The 23,758-nt window shown below is 43.2% G+C and overlaps 1 protein-coding gene across 1 annotated transcript in view; it reads left to right on the forward strand.

Annotated features, from left to right (window-relative positions):
* The window catches only part of RhoGAP19D (Rho GTPase activating protein at 19D), a 250,530-nt gene that overhangs the window by 135,727 nt on the left and 91,045 nt on the right, over positions 1-23,758 (forward strand). Inside the window, exon 6 of the mRNA XM_080272825.1 lies at positions 21,158-21,266. Within this exon, the coding sequence (XP_080128951.1) occupies positions 21,158-21,266 (109 nt within the window). The remainder of the gene's footprint in view (positions 1-21,157; positions 21,267-23,758) is intronic.

Consider the following 23,758-nt stretch of genomic DNA (forward strand, 5'->3'; position numbering starts at 1 on the left):
GCACCGCGACTTTTCCCTCCCCTTCCTCATCCCCTCGACATTCCCTACCCTTTCCCTCCCACCATCACCACCACATTCCCCTCCTTCCCTCCCCACCCCACCAGGACATAAGAGAGAGCGAGGTGTGAATGTGTCCCGGTGTGTCCTGTCAGAACAAACGCCAGGGCCCCGACGAGTCCCCACCCTGTGTGTCCTGGGTAAACACACTGTCCTAAAGTGGCCTTCTGGAGTTAGGGGGAGAGAGAGGAAGTGTGAAAAAGTAGGGAAGAGGGATGGAAGAGAGAGAGAGAGAGAGAGAGAGAGAACTGCGAGGGAAGTACGAGGGGTTAGAGGAAATGTGAAGAAGAAGGATTGGGTAAGGGATAGAGAAGAAAAGGGTGGAAGAGAGTGGAGAGAGAGAAAGAGGAGGGGTAAAGGAAGGGAGGGTGTCAAGGAAGACGAGAGAGAGAGGGAAAGAGAGAGAGGAGGGGGGAAGAAGGAGGGAGGGAGGAATAAAAGGTTCAGGAGAGCAAACAACCTTTCCCTTTCGTAGCCCAAAACGTGTGAAGTGAAGAGGACGAGAGAGGAGTGGAGAGAAGAAGAGGGGGGACGAGATTGACGGGGGGGGGGGAAGGAGGGGGACTACCATCTCTTCCCTTTCTTGGCCTGAAACGTGACCTGTAACCACCTTTTTTTTTTTTTTTTTTTTTTTTTTTTTTTTGTACCTGGGAAATTTGATCATCAGAATTTCTTACCCTCAAGCCTTCGTAATCTTTAATACAAGAGGAAATATTTTTGGTGCTTTCCTCTCGCATTTTGGGGGCTTTGGCAGAATTATGTATTCGTAATTTTTTTTGTTATATCTAGGTTATCGGTATTATTCGGTAGTTATTATTAATGGTATTTATTATTATTATTATTATTATTACTATTATTATTATTATTATTATTGTTATTTTGTAAATGATAATTATGAAGAGGATGGTGATGGTAGGGAAGTTGTGTAATTATTGAAATTTAATCGTGTGTGTGTGTGTGTGTGTGTGTGTGTGTGTGTGTGTGTGTGTGTGTGTGTGTGTGTGAATCACCAAACACCCAGACACAAAGAAATTAATAATGATAACGATTTTAGAAGTCACTTGGATCATGTGCATAGAAATAAAAAGTAGTTGTTACTCAGTGTTTGGGTGGAACTTTATGATCAGAACTCGAGAAACAAAGACATTATTCTGGTACTCCATTTACAAAGAATTTTTCCCCTTGCTTTCAATTCTGTGGAGCGAATTCAGTTTGGGGGAAGGGAATGTGAAGGTGACAGAGCCATTGGTGGTGGTGGTGGTGATGGTGGTGATGATGAGGATGGTGGGGTTGGGGGTGATAATGGTGGTGGTGGTGGTTATGTTGGTGGTGGTGGTGGTGATGGTGGTGGTGGGTGTGGTTTTGATTTAGGTGGTGGTGATGGTAGTTGTGGTGTTGGTGCTAGGTATGGTAGTATGGTGTGGTGTTGTGGTAATGTGTAATGATGGTGGCTGTGGTGATTGTGTTGGTGCTGGTTGTGGCTAAGGTGATTTTATGTGTATTGTATTTATCAGTTATATTTTATTGTGCATAGATATGGCTGCCTAATCTCAGGTGCCCAGCAGTCATCCCACATTCCGACAGTTGCTTCACATTCCGTCACATGTCACTGCTTGGGAACTAACTGTGAACCGTCTATATTGAGTTATGCTAATGGTGTCTCGTATAGGACTGGTGCGATGGGATGGCAGGGGACGATTATATGGCATTCAGTGGGCCATGTGTTAAACCAAGGAAGACATCTTTTTTTCTTGATATCACTAAGCGATTTTATTCAGCATCATGGAGACATCTCGTAGTGAAAGGGTTGGAAGCCGTCTCCATTAACCCCATCAGTACGATAACATCTTTTATTTAAATCTCATTACATACAGACGTTCCTTTATCAGGCCAGAATGTTGCTCTTTTATGATCAGTAACCCACACATCCACCATATCATCACCTCCTCCCGTACGGCGATAGTGGTGGTTGTGGTAGTGGGTGACTGAGTGGTGATAGTGGTAGTGGTTGTAGATGAGGGGATGGTGGTGGTTGTGGTTGTGGCAGAGTGAGGTTAAGTTTGGGAGTTAGTGGTTGAGGTAGTGGTGGTGGTGGTGGTGGTGGTGGTTACGTTGATGGTGGTGTGATGTCGGTGGTGCAGCAGAAGAGGTGACATGGCCAGTAATTTTGTGGGACAGTCAGTGAAGAAGGGCAGTGGAGGTGGAGGTGGTAATGACTGTTTGCACCTCCACCGTGGGAAGTGCGGAGGACAGTGACACGACCCCGTGGAAGAGAGAGAGAGAGAGAGAGAGAGAGAATCAGTCAATTACTAGAACGGAAATAGGTATGTCACATCAAAGTCGTCGCCATTACTCTTAATTCCTACCGAAAAGATAGTATGAGGAAAATAGAGAGAGAGAGAGGGAGAGAGAGAGAGAGAGAGAGAGAGAGAGAGAGAGAGAGAGAGAGAGAGAACCATGAACCCGTCAAGGGAAACGAACCACACAATTAGTCACACATAATCCAGGCCTTCGAAATCTCGGCTACATCTCCCAGGCAAAAAACATCCTCATTTTTTAATTTAATATTTTTTTCTTCGCATAATCACGTGGGATAGAAAAGACAGCGAAAAAGCAGGGGAAAATCTGGGTGAATAGAAAGCACAGTCAAAAGTAATTAAAAAAAAAAAAATAACTCCTTCAACAGCTTAATGATTTGTCTTTCATTTTTGCTATTTTTTTTTTTTTTTTTTTTTTTCCCTGGAGGGGTTAGAAATAGCCTTCATTGACCCCTTCAATGCTAGATATTATTCCGAGATTGAGTTTGTCGTATGAAGGTAGCGAAATAAATACATCATCCTAGTGAAGAGGTTAAGAGCATGCGAAGCTGAAGGATAGTCGTGAAGCCGTATACTGAAACAGGGTGAAGCTTCGCTGAAACGGGATTGCATACGAAATAGGGGAATACATAGAGCAGTACTGAAATGGGTGTAGCGAGGACAGAGGGACAGGTAGTGATTGCAGGGCAGGTCTAATAAGAGTGGAATGGAAGGAGACAGGAAGAGGAAGATGAGTGTGGGAAAGTGTAAAGGGGAGAGTGAGAGGGGTGGGGGGTGAAATGAAATGCAGGGAGAGAAAAGGGAGAGACGGAGAGAGAGAGAGAGAGAGAGAGAGAGAGAGAGAGAGAGAGACGGTTGGCCCATTCTAAGTTCTTTCTCTATAAAACCGTAACTCAGCGGAAAGAATAAGACAAGTATAGCCACGAAGATAAGACAGACGCGGTTCCCTGTGTCAAGCTCCCCCCCGATAGTTCAGTTGTTTGCAAGATGACAAATGCCAAGTCATGCACTGTTGACTCTACGCCACCACACCTGCCTCTCTCACTGGCTCTACCTCACTCACGCTGCCTCAAACTCGCTCACTCACTCACAGTCATTTCTTCACTCCCTGGCTAGCTCACCTTCTTACTGTATCTCTTACCTCACGTTTTCACTGTCTTGCTCACTCTTACTCCCCCCCCCCCTCTCTCTCTCTCTCTCTCTCTCTCTCTCTCTCTCTCTCAGCCCATGTTCTAATTTGCATTTTTGTCCCATAAAAATTTATCAACACATCATCTTATAAAAAACGGGAAGCAGAACAGCACAGGGCAAACTTAAGAAAATGATGGCAGAATATTATGGAGAACTAAGTAACTTGCGACCATGAATACAGACACTGCGACGATGAGTTAATAATAAAAGAATTTAAGGAAACTAGGAAATAATATTGCAAATTTGACAAGAGGAAGTGACATGAAAATAGTCGATAATGTAGCATAGATGAGATGTAAGAGAGAGAGAGAGAGAGAGAGAGAGAGATTAATTATAGGGAAAAAGAGAGCAGAGAGTCGAGAAAGAAAGTAATGGAAGGATATTGCGGTTGCGGTAGAGAATGGGGAGACATGATGGAGTGGGGGAGCAGAGGAATTAAGAGGGAGGATATTGTGGTGGGGAGAAAGAGACTGGGGAAGGATGTGGTTGTGGAGGGGGAGAAAGAAGGAGAAGGATAATGATGATAGTCTGGAGGAGGAGGTTGAAGAAGAGGAAGAAGAAAGATAGGAAAAAGAATAGGAAAATAGATCGCTGAAATGACTATCGAGAAAACGTGGGTCAACAAGAGATTCAGTTTTTGCTTAGTCATAGTCTTTCCCCAGACCACGACACGCAACCATCAGATTTACAACCAAGGTCCCTATTTCAGTTTTGGGTGCGAACAGGATGAGATAAAGAATAGGGTAGAAAGAGATTAAGGGGGTTGGGGGAGGAAGAGGGGGTGAGGAGAGGGGGTTGAGTAAGCGAGGGGGTGCTAGTAAGTTGAGAGGGGGTGAGGGAGGGTGTGGTTGTCTGGGAGAGGTGGAGGGGATGAATGAAGGGCATGGGGAGGGGGTGCTGGTAGGGGGAGGGGTTAGCATGGATCATTACGCACCCCCTACGCTTTCTCCTGCGTCACCTTCCCCCTCCCCCTCCCATCACCCCTCCCCCCTCTACACAAGGACATGGAGTATGGTCTGTCGGTAAAACACATGCACATACACACACATACGTACACATACACATTTTACACACACATGCACACATCCAAAAAGTATTACCTACATGCGTAAATATTCACATTATTATATACACATTGATGTAAGTGATTTAAATTGGATTTCCCCGCAGCATATGATTATTGATGGTGGTTGAATGAATTGTTATTATTGGATAAGGGTTTGAATGGAATATATACGTGGAAAGTACGCAAATAGACACCGGGATATGGAAATGTGTTCTCAGTGACAGAGGGGGAGAGAGAGAGAGAGAGAGAGAGAGAGAGAGAGAGAGAGTCCATGTTTCTGCAAGAGATGGAGCAGATGTGATAATGCCTTAAGTCGGTGCGCCAGGAATGTGTTGCCTTATGTGTTCCAAGCCCCGTATATGGCTTTGAGTGTGATCTGGATTCACTAACAAACTTATGATCAATTCCATCTCGTAAGTAGGATTATTTCATTTTATTTTTTATTTTTATTTTTTAAGGAAAGAGAAGGATAGTGTCGTCTTCCCTTGTCCTTTTGTTTTTCCCTCATAAATAAAGACTAGTTACGGGAGGAAAATTGCTACAAGGTACTCTTTTTTTATACCTTATTTATTTATTTGTTTATAACAGGAAGGACAGGGCAAGGAGAGTTCAGTAATTTCCCATGCCTCTTGTTTTTTCCTGTCGTGAAAATCTAAGTTACGGGAAGGAATTGGTTGTCATGTTGTTTTGTTTATCCGCCAATTTTGCGTTCCCGAATTATCTTTTTTTTTCTTTTTTTTTAGTTCGTCACGATCGGTTAGACTTGTAAAAAAAAATCGTATGGGAGAGGCAGATATGTAACAAATTCATCGTGACAGAAGAGATTAGCAGCTGTACTGTAGCGAATATTAACACCCAAATCAAGTTCCTGTACGAATTATTGTTTTACACTTTGCCCCCCCTCCCCCCCCCCCCCCCTTTTTTTTTTTTTTTTTTTTTTTTTTTCAGGTCCATTCCCCTTTACCTGCCCACATTAATTTTATGGGGTCGCATTCCTGGGCTGGCTGGAATACTCGTGTGAATATGCAAAGATGCTGTTGTGTTTAGAGCTTTGGTTTTATACTTCGTGCGAGTGTGGGAGAAGAAACGTGTGTGTGTGTGTGTGTGTGTGTGTGTGTGTGTGTGTGTGTGAGAGAGAGAGAGAGAGAGAGAGAGAGAGAGAGAGAGTTAAATTTAGTGGTAGTCTTCATTTTCATTTTTCCCAGAAGTCTGTAGGTGTGCTGAGAGGTCCTGAAGGAAGAGGTGAATGGCTGGGAGTGGCTGAGTCGTGTTCGGTCTCTGCTTCTATATTTATTAACCTTCCTGATTCCAACTTATGTACAGAGATTACTTATACATTCCTGTGCTTTCATTCACCCACTTGTACCAAAGACAGCGCACCCGAACTAAGAGTAACTGTTAAAATGATAAAATACGGGATTAGTAGTAGTAAACTGATACATTTTTTTTTTTTATTCGTGCAGATTGATTAAGGACTGTTTATGATGTTGGTTTGGGATATTTCGTAACGTCTGTTGTTTTGCGGTTTATTTTACGCATTCCCTCTCCATATCCTTTTCTGTGGTATTGATGGAAAGTTTGATGATATTAAAAGAAAACAAATAATATGCCGGGTATTGTTGAAGAGAATGTCAAGGTGTAATATGGAAACTAAATCGCTAAGGAAGAGGTGTTACGAGGTCTCCAAAACTACTTATAAGACGCCCATAAGATCCTTGATAAATGTGAATCCTAGCTGCTGCCTCTCAAAACCCCTGCAGGCCACACCACACCTCCACGATCCTGCCTCCTTATACGGATCTACATACATACTCGTAGGAATTCACGTAGGATCATAGTTCTCTGAGATGAGGTAGGCTAGATATGCTGTACACGAAATAGTCTATCGTTGTCATCATCATCATCATCATCAGACCTCTTTTCCCACTTAAGGATGAGGTGAAGTAGTCTAGAAACAAGGAAGGGAAGGTACGAAGATGGGAGGGCAGCATGTCCAGTAAAATGGGCCAGACACTCACTCACACATTATTCAAGCCCCTGGAATCCTGAATCCACCTCACACGCCAAGCGATTTGCATTTTTATTATGCGCATCACATACACGTCAGCTAAATGATATATCAGAGGTTAAAAAAATAATTGACCCCGTTTACGTTATTCTCCCTCTCTCTCTCTCTCTCTCTCACACACACACACACACACACACACACACACACACACACACACACACACACACACACACACACACACACACACACACACACACACACACACACACACACACACACACACATTCGGGCTGCTGCTGATGATGAGTATTGTATATCATAATTGAACTCTGTGTCATTCAGGGTTTCTAGCCAGTTCTACATATAGCGATACTGGATGATCGTTCCGGGAGTGTAAATGCATGCATGATTGTTGCGGGAGTGTGATTGTATGTGGAAGTGCGGTGCGACGTTCCCATCCACCTGGAGTCCGTGGAGGCCAATGGAAAGCCGGGCCAGGTAAGTCCTTCGAGTCCACCTTGCCAACGTCCTTTATCACTCATAACACCTGCATGCACTCAGAGGAAGTGGTCGTACTCTAGGCCACCTTTCACAGTCAACAAGTCTTCATTGATGTTTAATTTTGTTATTTTGTCAGATTTTTTTTCCAGTTTGTACAAGGGAAGATAAAAGTATGAGTAAACAGTTTCACCCGCACGCTCAAAACACTGTGAACACGACCCAGGCCCTTCTGTCTTTGGCGCTGTACTTTACAATGATAACACCGGCATCACCTGACTGCCGGAATGGAGTAATGGAAACTAGTGACATCACATTAGTCTTAGCCGCAGGGGGCAGAAGTGTATTGGGTGTTGGCGTGATATCATAAATCGAGAACCGCCATAGGAATCGGTAAAACAGATATTCAGTCCTTCTCAGAGTTGCATATATCAAGTGTTGCAGTGTCACGTTACGGCGCAGCGGCCAAGAGACAGTTTTACAGAAAGTCAGTGAAGAAATCGAATTGTTTACCGAATACGTACATTAAGCAGGTGCCTATTTGTTCTTTGTCTTACAATTTGATATTAATTGTGTGCAGCTTTTCGCATAGACTTGTTAGTTCGTTCCTTAAGGCTCAGCAGTCTCACTTGTCACACACCTTCACATGTCACCAAATCTGCACAGATATGCATCCTCCATAATAAATTCATGCTATAGCTCACTCATTCAGTAGTGATATGATTGTACAGGAAATAGTGGGGGTGTTTTTATGTAGTTGATAGGTCTTGAAAATGACCAGCGCCTCTTCATTGAACACGCCAGAGATGTAAATACCACTAGTTTCATGGAATATAAGGACCTGAATTAAAATCGACTTGAGATTTTATTGCTAGCGCCGGTAACCAGGTTGATTGTTCACCGATAAGGCGGAGAGGCAGGCGTGGAATCCTTGTGAGAGTTACAAATGGACAGTGTGATGGCCAAGGCTGTAAATGCGAGGAAGAGAATGCCAGCCACGTTATGAGAGCAAGCCAGGCGGAACGAAAGAGGGGAGGAAACACACACACACACACACACACACTCACATATGTGTGTGTGTGTGTGTGTGTGTAAAAGAGAGAGAGAGAGGGAGAGAGAGAGAGAGAGGTGGGGGGGGGGAATTGATGGCGGTTGTTGGAAAGGAAGCCACAATAATAAAAATAAATTTGAAGCATTGTCGGTAACCATTGTTGTGACCATAATGGGTTTGGAGGTGACAGTACACCAATATAAATATTTTTCTGAATTTTCTCTCATGTATAATTCACCCGACGGAATTGAGTTATGAATTAATATGGTTTTGTGTGTGTGTGTGTGTGTGTGTGTGTGTGTGTGTGTGTGTGTGTGTGTGTTTTCGTGTATACCTGTATCGGTTGTGTTTATGTGTAAATGTTATCGCTAGCTCAGGCTAACTTTTGGGTTGGCATGAAACGCCTGTGATTTTCTCGTGTTTGGTAATTTCTTTTGGGTTTATGTATGAATGTTATCTCTGGCTGGATCTGTGTGTTTTTTTTGTTTTTTCCTCCAGTCAGATGAAACGCTTATGTATTCTCTCTCGCCTGTGTTTGTATCGGCTGTGTTTATGCGTGTTTGTTATCGCTAGGTGATTGCACATTTCTTTTCGGAACGGTAAGATGCATACGTGTTCCCGTGTTTGGTGTTTTTTGGTGGGTTTATGCGTGGACCTTATCGACAGCTTGGTGTGTAGTCTTTTTCAGTGAGGTTAGACGCTGCTCGTTTTGGCGTGTATGGTGTCGCTTTTATTGTTCTTCATGTTCGTGTTCCCTCTAGTTTTGTTGTGGGGGTGGGAAGGGGATGCGGCTGTGTTTTGTGGTTGGCGAAGTGAGAGTGAGAGATTGTACCTGGCGTGGTCGTGTCCCGTTGGCGTGTGGTCGTCGTGGTGTCCTGTGATGTGTGGTTGTCGTGTCGTGGTGGTGGGATGTGGGACTGATGGGGTGTGGTGTGAGGTTGATTTGTGATGTGTTGATTGAAGGAGTTTGTTTTGGAGGTGGTGTGTATTGTATGGGTGTCGTGGTGTTATGTGTTGGTGGGCTTTTTGTGTGTTGAAGGTAAGGGGAGATTGATGTGTTGTGTTGAATGTATGTGTGTGTGTGTGTGTGTGTGTGTGTGTGTGTGTGTCTGTAAGGGAGTGAAGGTGATTTGTGATGTGTCAGTGGAGAGTGAGTGTGTTTTGAGGTGATATGTGTTGTCATTGTTGTTAGGGTATGTTTCGGTGTGTGAAGTTGATTTGTGACGTGTAAGGAGAGAGTATGTGGGGGTGTAATTGTTCTCAGGTGATTTATGTGTGTGAGTGAAGATGTGTGAAGTTGATTTGTGATACATCAAGGGAGAGTGCGGTTTTTTTTTTTTTTTTTTTTTTTTTTTTTAGTGATGTATGCTGCGTGAGTATTTTGTGTGTGTGTGTGTGTGTGTGTGTGTGTGTGTGTGTGTGTGTGTGTATTGTGCATGAATGTCCTCGTATTTTGTATGTGTCTTTGTGTTTGTGTGTGTGTGTGTGTGTGTGTGTGTCTTTGTATATTCAGGTGGCTATAATTTTCCGTATGTTTGTGTAACTGTATGTATGTATCAAGTATATGTGTGTTTCTGCGTGTATACAGTTTGTACGGCATTTGTTTTTGTGCGTTGCATGTGTGAGGAGGTGTGGCAGGTGTGTGTGTGTGTGTGTGTGAGTGTGTTTGTTTGTGTGGTACTTTCTCCATCCAGGCGCATGGGAGTCAAGGCTGAGGCCAGTCCATCATACTACTCACTCCCCTCCCCTCCCCTCCATCCCCCTTTCCCCTCTAATCCCCCCCCCTCTCCATCCCCTCTCCCCTCCCCTCCCTCCACAGTTTCCCTTCTTTCCACGCTTCTTACTTTCCCTCTCCTCCTTTTTTGTGTGTGTTCTTCTGGCCGTTTCCGGATTTTTATTATTCGTGTGTGTGTGTGTGTGTGTGTGTGTGTGTGTGTGTGTGTGTGTGTGTTTTGCAGGTGTAGGTATGGAGTCATTTCTTGGACCTGATATACAGTATAGGATTAGAACCGATTATTTTAAGGCTGAAGTGGGAAGTGAACTGATGCATGGCCCTTGAATTTCAGTAGACAATTAAATAGTCTTTTCTCCATGCGTAGTCTTTTTTTTTATATGCCATTTACGTACAGGTTTTCTTTTATGTTCTGTGGATCCTTATCAACGTTTGGTAATTCATTTAGTAAACTTCAGGTGCACAGAGAGGGAATATATATATGATTAATTGTAACAAGCGGAAGGTAAGCGGCTTCTGCATTTTGCCACTCAAGGTCTGAACTGAGGCGGGGAGGGTTAGTGGATGTTTCTCAGGCTTGGCAGTCGCTGAAGTATATAAGTGAATAATGGGTAGGAGTCATAGCTGAGGGGAAAAAAAATGAAAGTCACATATGGCCTAGAGTATTATGAAAATGAAATGTGGAAAGACAGTAGAAAAAAACAAAACAAAAATGGGAAAGTCTGGCGTATCTCTTTTTTTTTTTTTTTTTTTTTTTTTTTTTACCCTCCGAATGATAACAATGGTAGGACTTTTTTTTTTTTTTTTTTGCCGGGGAGACACTGTGTGGACTGGTGACAATGTAGGCAATGGCAGGGTTCGGACTTGCCACACCGCAGTCCGAGAATACCGTAGGAGCCTTGAGCCGTAATGGTGTCGATCCGAAAGGCATTAGGTGATATCAGGTTGACTCGGTGCCGTGGGTTATTTATCAGTTTTCTTACGCGGCATCCTGTGAGGAGTGGGATGGCCAGAAGGATCCCAAAATGCTCTGTCCCTGCGCAGTAACGCCTTTTTTTTTTTTCTCCAGTGACATACTACCTTATTGTTTCCCCTCGTTCACGGTCTCTCGTATTTTCTTTCAGCTTCGCCTCGACCTTGATCTCCATTTCCTTTCAGCATTTTACTAACTAGCTCTCGGTTTATCTCTTCTTCTTCCAGCTTCTCCACATCTCCCTCTTGGCCATATTCTCATTCTTTCCACCTCGATTTCAGTCCCCGTCTCTTGCTCCCTGTTTCTCTCCACCTCTTCTCTCCATGGCCTTCTCCTCCTCTCCGATCACCTGGAATGCCATGGAAGTCCTTGGCTATAATGTTATCGGCTCATAATGGCAAAGTACTGTAGGACTCGTAAGGCTGGCGGAGACGGCGAGAAGAATTGGATAGGTAGAGGATGGTCAGTTGGGGTTTGATAGCACATGAGGTGGTATGACTCTCTCTCTCTCTCTGTCTTTCTCTCTCTCTCTCTCTCTCTCTCTCTCTCTCTCTCTCTCTCTCTCATAATGTAATACGTAAAACAGATGGCATAGAAAGAGGCAGTATTTTCCCACAACCAAGAAAATATGACAGAATAACACAACGTCAGCAGATATAACTTGTATCCCGTTCGAAATGTAAAAGAAAAAAAAAATGATAGGGCTGGTATTGTTGGTGTTTGGAAAGTGGTTGATGTGTGAAGCGTGGCGGGAATATTTCAGGTTGTTGTGATGCGTGGTAGGAATATTGGCAGAGGTGGTGAAAGGGGCTGAAGAAAGTAGTCGTCGTCTTTAAACTCCCGTATGCTGATGGCTTTATTGTTTATAGAGTTTCGACAGAGTGTAGTCAGCTTTGTAGAGGCTTAGAAGGGTAGAGGTTTTATCTTGTGTTAACACCTTCATTACCAGACACCTCCATAAAAGCAGTAATAATAATAATAATAATAATAATAATAATAATTGTTTTTTGTGATATCTTTTTCGTGTTGTTCTTGCTACAGCTTTTTTTTTTTTTTTTCCTAATAGCACTAGAGAGACGTCATTGTGGAGGACATTAATGGAGGCTGTTCTTAACCCTTCTTTGTGAGAGGTGTCCACAAAGTGAATAAAATCGTCTTGATATTTTAATATGATTCAGAAATCTTCGTAGTTACCACAATAAGGCGACAAATGGACTGGTAGCGAATGGAGGGTCAGGATAAACAGAGTGGCAGCCCCAGGATGGAGTGAGGGGAAGATACAGACAGAAAACAGAATGGAGAGTTGAAACTCGGATCTGTGGGAGAAGTCTTTGTCCTTTTGTGCAGACCTAGGCTGATGATGAGAATGAGAAGGAGGAGGAGGAGGAGGGGAAGGGTAAAAAAGAAGAATATGATAATGATTACTATGCTTGATGATGATGATGACTGTCGTCCTCCTTCCATCCATGCCTAATGTTTAATCATCAATTTCCCACCGCGCGCGACCACAGCCAAATCAGCTTTCTGCCAAATGTCACACTCTCTACTACTTTCTCCTATATAACATCTAATGCTACTTCTGACGCCCATACATTTACTGCCACAACCATGAGCAGATGTCATTCTCTACTGGTTTTTCCTGTATCACGTCCAGCACCACTACTTCCACCACGACCGCATCTATGACTACTACCACAAGCTAAATGTCACTTCTCTTCTACGTTCTGTTATAATGCAATGCATCTACTGTTAGTACTTTAGCATCTGCTAGCAGTACTACGACTGACACTTCCACCACCACCACTAACCATATGGCACTCTGTGCTTCTTTGTACTGTACTGCATCTGCTACAACTATCAGTACTGTAGCTACTGCTGCTAGTACTACGGCTGCTACTACTAGTATTAGAGTTAACAACCAGCATTACCACAGTAACCAATCAAATGTCACCGTATGCTACTTTCTACTATATTACATCTACTGCTACCACAACAGTTTTTACTACCACTACCAGCCAAATACCAGTCTCTGCCACTTTCTACTCTACCACATTACTGCTGCTGCAACTACCATTACTTTCTCCATTACTACGTGTACCCCTAGCTCATCATCGTGGGTTTTCGTGACCAGGTGTTGGAGTGGCCAGTGAAAAGTGTCGCTGGGGGGATTGAGGGGGGGGGGATATTAACCCCTTTAGCCCGAGGACCTCGCTTTCACTTTATTCTTGCTGGCACAGACGATTTTATTAGGCTTAGATCCCCCTAGTAGAGGAGGGTTAGTTGAGGCTACCTAACCGTCACAGTTCGAAATCTCTCTCTTCTGACTAAATTCATGAAATAACGAAGAGTAAATGACGTCCTGGGGTTGAGGAGGTTGAGGTGAGGTTATTATAGTGAGTGTCGCACTGGGGAACGTCATTTTTATTATTTTTGCGTTGCCGTAAGACGATTTTATTCCATTCAGGGAAGACGTAAGATAATGAGTTACATATTGGCTCGCTTAGCCCTTTCACTACCATGGTACTCTCTTGTTGAATGTAATTATCTGATGATTCTAAATGCAGCTGTACTACCCTCAGCATCTATTTCCATATCCCCATCGCCACTGTTTTAGAACCATCACCACACCATCCTTTTCACCACATAATTTCCACCATACCATCACCATCGCCAAGCCATCCTATTCACATCGCCACTTCCTTTCAGTGCTACTCATACATCGTCACCTCCCACACCATCACTTCCCCCCAGCATAATCACTTCTCACTCATTACTTCACCACCACCACCACCACCACACTTACGAGCACCTAGTCGTACTCCCCGCCACGCACTTTTCCTCACCACCACGGTCGCTCCTCCTCCACTTCACCAAACCACCACCACCTCCACCATCACCGCACCGCACCGCACCGTTTCCTGTCGGTGTTTCCTGCGTCACCGCCACGTCCGCTCACGTAACACCAAGCCGTTTTTGCCCAGCCTCAGGTGTAGTGGTTTGGGGCGCCGAGCTCGGATGGTGGCATGGTCGGGATAGTCACAGAGCCGGGATAGTCAGAGAGTCGGAATAGATACTCGTACAGTCGGTCACTCTCCCCCCCTTTCCACGGAGAGTTCGGCTTGTCACGACTCGGGGTATGGGTGTCTGTCTCTCTGTCTGTCTGATTGCTTGTGCTGTCATGTATTTTTTTTCCCCTCTGATGGCAGTGTGTATGTGTGTGTGTGTGTGTGTGTGTGTGTGTGTGTGTGTGTGTGTGTGTGTGTGTGTAGATAGATAGATAGATATAAATTAAATGTTTATTCTCTCTCTCTCTCTCTCTCTCTCTCTCTCTCTCTCAAAAACCTGTCGTCTGTACATAGTAATTGCAGTTAAATACAAGACAAAGGCTAAGTGAGAAGAAGACAGAATAAGAGGAGGAGGAGGAGAGGGGGGGGGGAAGCGGAGAGTTGTGTGCTTCGGGAGGAAGGAGAGGAAGAAGAGGAAGCAAAGAGTTATAGGGTTTGCCAAGAGGAAGAGGAGGAAACGTGACAACGAAGCCGATAGAGGAGGGGGAGGAAAGAGAGGAGGAGGAGAAGGAGGGATAGGAAATGAGAGTGGGGAGTTGATGATGATGGGAAGGATGAAAGAATGGAAGAGGAAGAGGAGAGGATGAGAAAGAGGAATAGGAAATGAAAATGGAGGGATGATGATGATGACGAGAGAGAGAGAGAGAGAGAGGATGAAGAGTAGGATGGATGATAGGAGTAAAGAGACACTAAAAGCAAGGGAAAAAAAAAAAAACTGCGAATGGAGAAGAAAAAACATATGAATGGAAGAAAGGCCGAAGAGATGGCAAGAGAAGAGAGGAGACAGAAGGTAGAAAACTAGTATGAAGAAGAAGAGCAAGAGAGTGGGAGAAAGAGAAGTAGATGGTAGATGGATATATGAAAAAAATGGGAGAAAACAAGAGGGAAATGAGTGACGTTTTGTGGAGGTAATAGGAGGATGTTGTGAAATGAGTAAGATTTTTATTGATTTAAGAAAGAAGGTAAAAAACAGGTAGCCCGGTTGATGAGTTGGTAGGAAAATAGACAAACAGAGGCAGGTACAGAGGCAGAGATACTGGTTGGTAGGTTGAAAGGTAGGTGGATAGATAGATAGATAGATAAACAGGAAGGCAGGTATGAAGGTAGACTTGGTCGATTGAAAACTCGATATATAGGCAGATCAGTAGGGAGATAGCTAGTTAATTTTGTAGGTAGGAAGTTGGGAATATAAGAAGGTATTTAGGGATGTACCAGGAGATAAGTAGGTACGGTAGATAAGTAGGTAGGAAGAGAGGAAAATGCAGACGTACGTTGGTAAGTAGAAAGTTATACAAGGATCTAGTTAGGAAGGGAGGTAGCCTAAGTTGGTAGGGTAGGTTGTAAAGTAAGTGTATACTGTAGGTAGATTCAATAGGCAAATAAAATGTATATATAAGTGTGGGAAAAGGTAAGTGAGTAAATACGTACTTAAAAACAACCCCCCCAAACCCCCCCCCCTCTCCACCCCCTCCTGGAGAGAACCGGTTAGAGAGAGAGAGAGAGAGAGAGAGAGAGGTTTTGACACACTGCACGCGCTGTTTGTTATTTGACCTCACACCGCCGTCCCCAGCTTAGGTCACGCCAGCCAGGTGAGTGACCCCAAAATGATCCTTACCGCCAGGAAACGCACGCGCGGACACACACACACGGAGGTCCCTTGGGGGGTGGGGGGAAGGAAGTCTTTATATAGTAAATAATGATGTGAACTCCATATTATTAAAAACATAAGTCCCTGGTAAAAAATTGCTAGTTCCTAATTAATATACAAATGCAACACGCTAATTAAATGCTAAAAACTTTAATAATTGAAAATGGAAATAATTGTAAGTGGAATTCTCTGTTAATTAGAATGGGTCCCTTATTATTAGAAATATAAGTTTCTAAGCATTACAGTGAGATTCTTAATAACTAGAAATGGAACTCCAAAATAATTAGAAACGGGTGTGTCCCTAGTAATTAGAAAAGGGTTCGTGATAATTAGAAATGAACCCTTATTACTGACGAATGGAAGTCCCTGATAATTAAAAAAAAGTAACTATTAGAATTGGCCCTTATTAGTTAGAATTGAATTCCCTTTGTGCTAAATAATCGAAAATCTCCAATACTTACACATTTTCATGGGATGCATACCTTCCTTCCCCCTCAAAAAAGAAACAAAAATATATGCCAAAAGGTTTCCAAGAACGCACGAGTAAAATCCATGAATAATCCTTAAGAAGAGAGAGGTAGAGAAAGCATCAAATTATTTCCACGTCGTCTCCAAAATATGCAAAAAAATAAAAGGGGGGGGGGTAATAATGGCCAGCTGTGACCTGAAGTGACCTAGTGACCCCCCATGACCTGCCCATGTGACACAGTGACCCCTAAGGCTGTGGGTCAGGAGGGGGCGTGGGCCGTCGTACACTCAGCATCTTTATTACCGATAATTACCGAGTCTCTCATCACGCCCGGATCTTTCTCTCTCTCTCTCTCTCTCTCTCTCTCTCTCTCTCTCTCTCACACACACACATCTACTGCTACCACAGTCTCCCAAATATTACGTGACAACCCCGTCACTATGATTTTTATGTTCCCTTCCGTCAGACGAATGTACGCTGCTTCAGAGACCTCTCGTTGCGAAAAGGGTGCGGAGGAAGCAGATATAACGACACTTTACGTATGTTTAGCCCAGCTTTTCACACATCAACAAGAACTGGCTGAGATTTATGACAAACATTTTCTTAAATCTCTAACTGATCTTGCTGATTTGTAAAAAAAAAAAAAAAAGGGGGGGGGGGAGAAGAGAAATCAGTATCCTTATAGTCTAACTTGCCTAGACAATACAAAAGTGTTCATCATCATCATCATCATCATCATCATCATATTTCTCACTAGTAACTGTAGTGAGTAGGAAACGAATGTTATGTGCAACCATGTATCCTAAACAGGTAAAGTTGACAAAGACGTGAGGAGCGGCAAGCTGATAAGAACCCACTATTAAAGTGTATAAGGATTTCTACCGGACATTTCAAAAGCATTAAAAACAAGAAAAAGAAAATCTGCTCAGAGGAGACGTGTAAACAAAAACATAAAAGAAGAATGAAGGATTTTTTCGGAGGTCTCAAAGGCAGTACGAAGTGGAGTGAGAAAAGCATAGGAATTACACAAGTTGAACGAACCCTAAAGATTTATTAGGGACGTTAAGAAGCCAGTAAAGAGCAATTCATTTAATCAGGAGAAAGACTTGATGTTTTATTCTGGAGTGAGAAACGCTAGGAAAATTTTAATACGCCAAGACTAAGAATTTATTTTGGACATCATGGCAATTACAGAAGAGGAAGACTTTACGCGGAGGTTACAATGTTCCCGAGTGCTGAAGTGTGTGGGGTACCTCTTAACCACTTATGATCTTGCAGTTTATGCGGTCGTACGTTAAGGCTAATCCCAAGCTTAGCCGCACCACCTGCCTCTTGAAAGGATAGTTTTGCTGCGAGGGATGAGGGGTGGCGCTTACCATCCCCTGCCTTACCGTGTCTCCTCAAACTGCCTCCGTCTTGTCTTTCCTTTCCTTTCCATCACCCTGCCTCTACTACCTAACTCTGCCTCACCTTGCACCTTCACTGGCTAATCCTGGATCCTCACTGCTTCACCCTGCCTCGCTCTCATCCCTTGCCTTCCCCCTCTTTTCCTGCCTTCTCATCATTACTTCCCCATATGGCTTCCCGCTCCACCCTTCCTCTTCCTCCCATTCCTTTCCTCCTTCCGGACTTCACTCCCTCCTCTTCGTCCTACCCCCCTGTTCAACTACTTTCCCATTTCTTGTCTATCTTTTCAGTTTACGTTTCTCCGCTATTTTCATTTTGGCAATTAATTACTATCCAATCCAAGATGATTTTGTTTAACAGAAGAGAACCCAGCGTAGCCAGAAGATTTTTGTGCCACAGAGTAAAAGAGTGTGTGTGTGTGTGTGTGTGTGTGTGTGTGTGTGTGTGTGTGTGTGTGTGTGTGTGTGTGTGTGTGTGTGTGTGTGTGTGCGTGCGAAGTTCAGTACTTTACGATGGCCTCTTTTTCAATACAGTCTACCTATCCAGACGATTTTGCTCAGCTTAGGATATGCCTTTCGACCTGGCGGGGCTAAACATAACCTCAATTAACCGCTCCACTAATAGTACTGAAGACTATTCCAAGCTTAAATAAAATCGTCTGGCGGCAGCGGGCATAAACTACGAAAAAAAGGTATCATCGCACTGAAGGGGTTAAGTGCCCGGCGTTGTAAATGAAATGAGGTTTTTGTAAAGTGCGTTTCTGCTTTATTGCATGTTGAAAAGTAGCATCTCACTTGTATGAACTTAAGTCGTATATCACAGGACGATTATGTTCCAGGGTAAGAAATAAACTAAGAGGCCTTGGACTAGGGGTCGCTGAGGAATGGGGACAGAATTGCCTAGAGGTTCTTTTGTGAAACCACCCATCACAGAATAAGACGTTAAGCAATAGATAGCCTTCTGTGTGTGTGTCTGTCTGTCTGCCAGTTTTCATCCATGTCTGTCGCCCAAGTTCATTGCATTAACAGCTACTGGGAGGATCTTGGTAAAGTTGATGAAGTTCTTAGTGACCTCATTATGAAGTGGTATTAAATAGATCGAAGAAGCATCCGAGCACAAGAACACAGTCATCCTTTCGACAATAAGAGAGTACAGGCACGAGTTGATCTAGAAAATAATATGGAGAATGGAGAGTAGTTCCCGTAGAGTTTAGTGACACATTCGCAAAGATGACGCTATCGTTTGATTCTTGTCAACGTCGGACGATTTTATTCAGCTTTGGGGCAGCCTCTCAGATCGGAGGGGTTACAGACGATAGCCGTGAACCCTTAATCTCTACAGTCCGTTGACGTATTCTGGAGTTCGTTCTTGCACACTCCCGACAGTTTTACTCAGTGTAAGAGAGACTTTTTGAGCTGAAGGGGTCAGATATAACGTTCTCCCTAAGATGTATAAAGTCGTCTGGAGGTAGGAGAATTATGTAGTAACTTACGTCTCCAACCTGAAGGAGTGATACGACTGCGTCACGTGTGCCCTCCTTTCGACGATTATGGTATAGTTACGAAATAATTCTAGTAAAGAAACGGGTTCATAGGATCTACATCAAAACACCCAGTACACATATCTGAGCGATTTAGTTCTTATTTATAGTTACCAGCTAAATCTACACATTTCACTCTGCCATCCCACTGTGTATAAATGTGTACACTATTCCACAAGTGCCTATTATGGAGGTCGACGCAGCCTGAGGGATGGAGCGTCTTTTTCTTGGTGCTGGGTTCCTCCACTTTTACCACCCGGAGGCGTCTTTCTTGCCAGCCGTGCCTCCAGCCTCCACCTGCCTCAATTACGGAGTTTTGCGCCGGTCTGGCCCCATTGACCGCCTAACCTTCCCCCCGGATTGATAGGGCCTTGCTGGATGGATGGTAGCGCTCTCTCTCTCTCTCTTTCTCTCTTAGTAATTATCATCATCCCCACCATTATTCCATATGGTGGAGCTATAGGAATCGCCCCTGTCCGTCCGTCTTTTCGTCCGGACCTGTATCTGTAAATTTTGGAAACTTCTTGCAGGATTCTCTTGATATCGTACAGAAAGATAGAGTATGAGACCTAGTGAATGTCCTTATACATGAAACTGCCACATTGGAAGTATTTTACGACCTATTTGCTAGTCAGGTCATGTGCGGGTAAGGGGATGAGTCTGTTATGATGTGGCAGGGGTAAACCAGCTCTGCTGTCGGACCCTGCTGTTGATGTCACTGATTGCATTGCGCAGTTGACCCTTGTGCGGTGTGGTGCGGTGAGGATCTGTCCGTTCTCCCCTTTGGGGCTAAGATGCAAATGAATGTGTTTGAATGGATGAGTAAATGGGGAGTGTGTCGTCCTGTCTCGGCTACCTCCCTTTCGTTGGGGGAAGCAGCCTAGGTATATAGATAAATAGATTTGCTAAAGGATTATTATTATCATCATTTTTGTATCATGTATATTTGTATGTATGTGTATCGTACCATCTTTACCTCCTTTTCTTCTCCACTTCTTCTTCATCTCCATTATATCCTTCATTCCGTCATGTCCCAGGGCGAGGGCGGGTGCACCACAGGGAGGACCCAAGGTGTATTATGCTTGCCTTTGTCAGTAGATATAAACACATTACTATAAAACTCACACATTCATCGCTGGTTGTGATTGAGAGAGAGAGAGAGAGAGAGAGAGAGAGAGAGAGAGAGAGAGAGAGAGAGAGAAAAAATTTGCATTTTTTTTTTTATATAGCATTATGAAGGTACACGAGAACGAAAGGGAGAAGAAAACATAGGCAGACAGACAGACAGACTTTAGCTTTTTCATGAATGGTTTAGGATACTGGATTAGGTTTCCCACTGTCCTGTCCATTTCTTTTCCTGGCTCTCTGTACCCCTCCTCATCCCACTTGCTGATGGGAAGAGGCAGGATGATGATGATGATTAATATGATAAAAGTAGTGTCTTGGGAGCATTCGTGTGTTCCTGTGCGTTTGTACATGTGCTCGTGTGTCTGTTAATAGCATTTTTGATACTCGAATCATAATAAGCGTTATTTTTATTTCTTCGAAGAATATGTGAATAGTAATTGGATTTAATGGCATATTTGTTATGTATATTTGTTCTGGTTTAATTTTGTCAGTGCAGTGATGTGTAATCGTCAGTGCAGTGATGTGTAATAGTGTGTGTGTGTGTGTGTGTGTGTGTGTGTACCGTTTGCCTGTGTTTGCATATGTATGAGTTGAGGCGGAGTGTGTTGATGGGGTTGATAGGAGGAGTGTGATGGACTGAGTTACAGGTGAGGAGATGGAGGGCTTTATGGAGGGAGGGAGGGAGGGAAGGGTGTAGTGGGATAAAGGTAATTGATTTTCGAACCTGATAGGCGAGTTGGATGGAGAGAAAGGGTGGAGTGGGATTCTGCTGGGCTCATCAACTTTCTTTTCATTTATTAGTTTTTATTTTCATATGTTTTTGTATGTTATTAGTGATGTAAATCGTGTTATTATTATATATATATATATATATATATATATATATATATATAAAACTGTGGTTTTGTTGTTAATGATGGTGTACATTTTTTTTTTTTTTATCACTATATTAATGCACTGATTTTCCTTTGGCGAATGTGAAGGGTAACTGAGCTATTTCCTGCAGGTGGCGATGATGGTGAGCGTCTGGTGCGGCGTGTTTCCTACCTAAGGGCCACCTCGGGGGATCGCATGTACACCGACTCCGATCTCGACTCCGACACCGACGACAGAAGGTAAGTCTGGGTGGTGTATTAGGGCGGCACTGTGGTGATTCGGCTTTGATCTTGTAATGGCCTTAATTTGTGTTAGATGCATTTGTGGTTGTATTTGTGGTATTTAAGTGATATATAGGCTGTGGTTTTGGTTATTGCGTTTTAGGTCGTGGTTGTGGTACTGGTAGTGGGTGTGATATATTAAACTGGATCAAGAAAATATCCACACCAAATTCATAAATCGTCTGTCAGTGAAACACGTATGCCTTTTTACGTATACAAATATACATACATACCGGTATATATAGTATATATATATATTAGAGAGAGAGAGAGAGAGAGAGAGATTCAGTTTAGGGCCCATGAGCGAGCGCCAAAGTTTGCAGAGTATTGGACATTGAGCGTGACAAGATTATTATCAGCGCTAGCAAGACTGTGTGTAGACTCTGGTGGGTGGTTTATGTGGAGAGAGAGGCCAAGTGTGTGCGTGTGTTTGTTCGTGTTTGTATGTATGGACGCTTTATAAACGGACTATATTTGGCTGATGAAAATATGAATTAATCCCATTTGAAACTTGGGGAATATACAGCATATCTTTCGTCTCTCTCTCTCTCTCCCCCCCCCCTCATTGACCACTTATTTTTATATATTTCACCTTGTTTCATTCCATATTTTCTCTCGTCTCATTATACCGCCTTTCCTCATTTTATCATTTCATTACACTTTCCCAGTGCCAAAGCCCTGGTCTGTGTTCAGGTGTGATATTGCGTCGTCTCTTAAAATAGGTTTCTGAAGTGTAATTTCACTTCCCCAGGGTTCTTACCCGAATCTCTGACCTTGATGACCTTTCTAATTAAAAACGGATGCATCTTATTCGGTTCGTAAGCGTTTAGTCCTACCTATGATTGTGTGCAAAACAACGTATTGACGACGATTCAGTTTTCTTTTGCTTCCCCTAAAAGTATAGTGCTCTGTGATACTGTAGAAGAAAACGTAGCCGTGTACGATAAATTTGGGTAGCTCGGGTAAATAGCTAAACTCGCGCCAACCAAAATTTAAGTTTTCACTTATTCTATGGATTTTAGGTATTACTAATTAAGCTTTGAAATTAGTTATGTAGTTATGTAGTCTTAGATTGTAATAAATATAACAGTCACTCCAGTATTCCCACCTGTTCCCGGTGACGTCACAAGCTACAAGGCGCTTCTTTTTGCGGAATTACAGCTTTCACCACCGGATGTTATAATATAAGCTTGAACACACACATATATAACAAAATTATTATCCATTTTCAGTACTCATGTGGACGATTAGGCATATGATTGAAGCTTTCTCATAGTTTTTGAAATACAAGTCATTAGGTTAAGAAATGCCTTGCTGAGTACGTCACCGGGCAAAGTGTGTGCTGGGGTGGTGAATGGTGCTTGAGAGTGAATGGCGCTGCGGGAGAAGGAACAAGAGGTGAGGGATGCGTGATATAATAGTCCGATTGAGGGCTGGCGAGATTGGAATGCGATGTTTGGACAGAGGTAACTTGGGGCTTTTATGTTCGGAGGTGTTAACTGATACTTTATGAATTCAAATTTATCTCGGGAATGGATGATGCAGTGTCAGGAAGGTGTGGTAGATATACTGGCTACTCCAGTATATTATAATAACGCTGGGAGAAAGATGCAAATTTTATCTTGATTAACACTGAACAAACTCAGATCATAACGAAACTATATTATACTTTTGCTACTGTCAGGCGATATAATTCTGATACCTCCAGGCGGCTATGTTTTTCCTACTGCCAGACGATTTTATTCAGGTTGTTAGTAACTTCGCTTCCTAAGATTTAAAAAAGAAAACGGCGTAGTACGATGGCGGATCTTTGACGTCACGTTTCTGGAGCGGCAAAAGAGTCGGCGATTGTGACTCCCCTTGATACTTCCGCTTCTGTAGCTAGGTAAACGTAGCGGAGGCTCAGTGGATGTCTGTTCGTTATTCTGCAGTCGGCCGAAGGTGAGGGGCCTCCGTAAGTGGCCAGGATAGAGGAGCACAAGACTACTTAAGATAATTATTCCCTGGTAAGCAAGGTATGTTTTTGGTGGATGAACAAGGGACATGGGAACGGTGTACACTCGAATTTCCTTGACCTTCTCCCCTTGCAAAAACATAGCTTGACAACACCATGGAGCTGTGTGTGTGTGTGTGTGTGTGTGTGTGTGTGTGTGTGTGCGTGTGGAAAGTTTTTGGAGAAGGGGTTTTGAAGGTTTGTAGGTCGGTTTGTAGGTCATTGTTGTGTTTCATGTGGTTTTGTTGGGCTGTATGTAGTATATGCAGCTCAGGATTTATTATTATTATTATTATCATCATTATTATTATTATTATTATTATTATTTTGGTGCTTGTATTGGTCTAGCGCTATATTCGATGTCTTGTTATCACTATTTTTTTTCATTTATTCTTGTCCAGTTATCATTATCAAGTTCTTATTCGGCATCGTTTGGGTTTGTTATCGCCTGGTGATA

This window comes from Coenobita brevimanus, chromosome 6 (genome assembly GCF_032717465.1).
Source record: "Coenobita brevimanus isolate Jiangsu-jjx chromosome 6, ASM3271746v2, whole genome shotgun sequence".
NCBI classification, from domain to species: domain Eukaryota; kingdom Metazoa; phylum Arthropoda; class Malacostraca; order Decapoda; family Coenobitidae; genus Coenobita; species Coenobita brevimanus.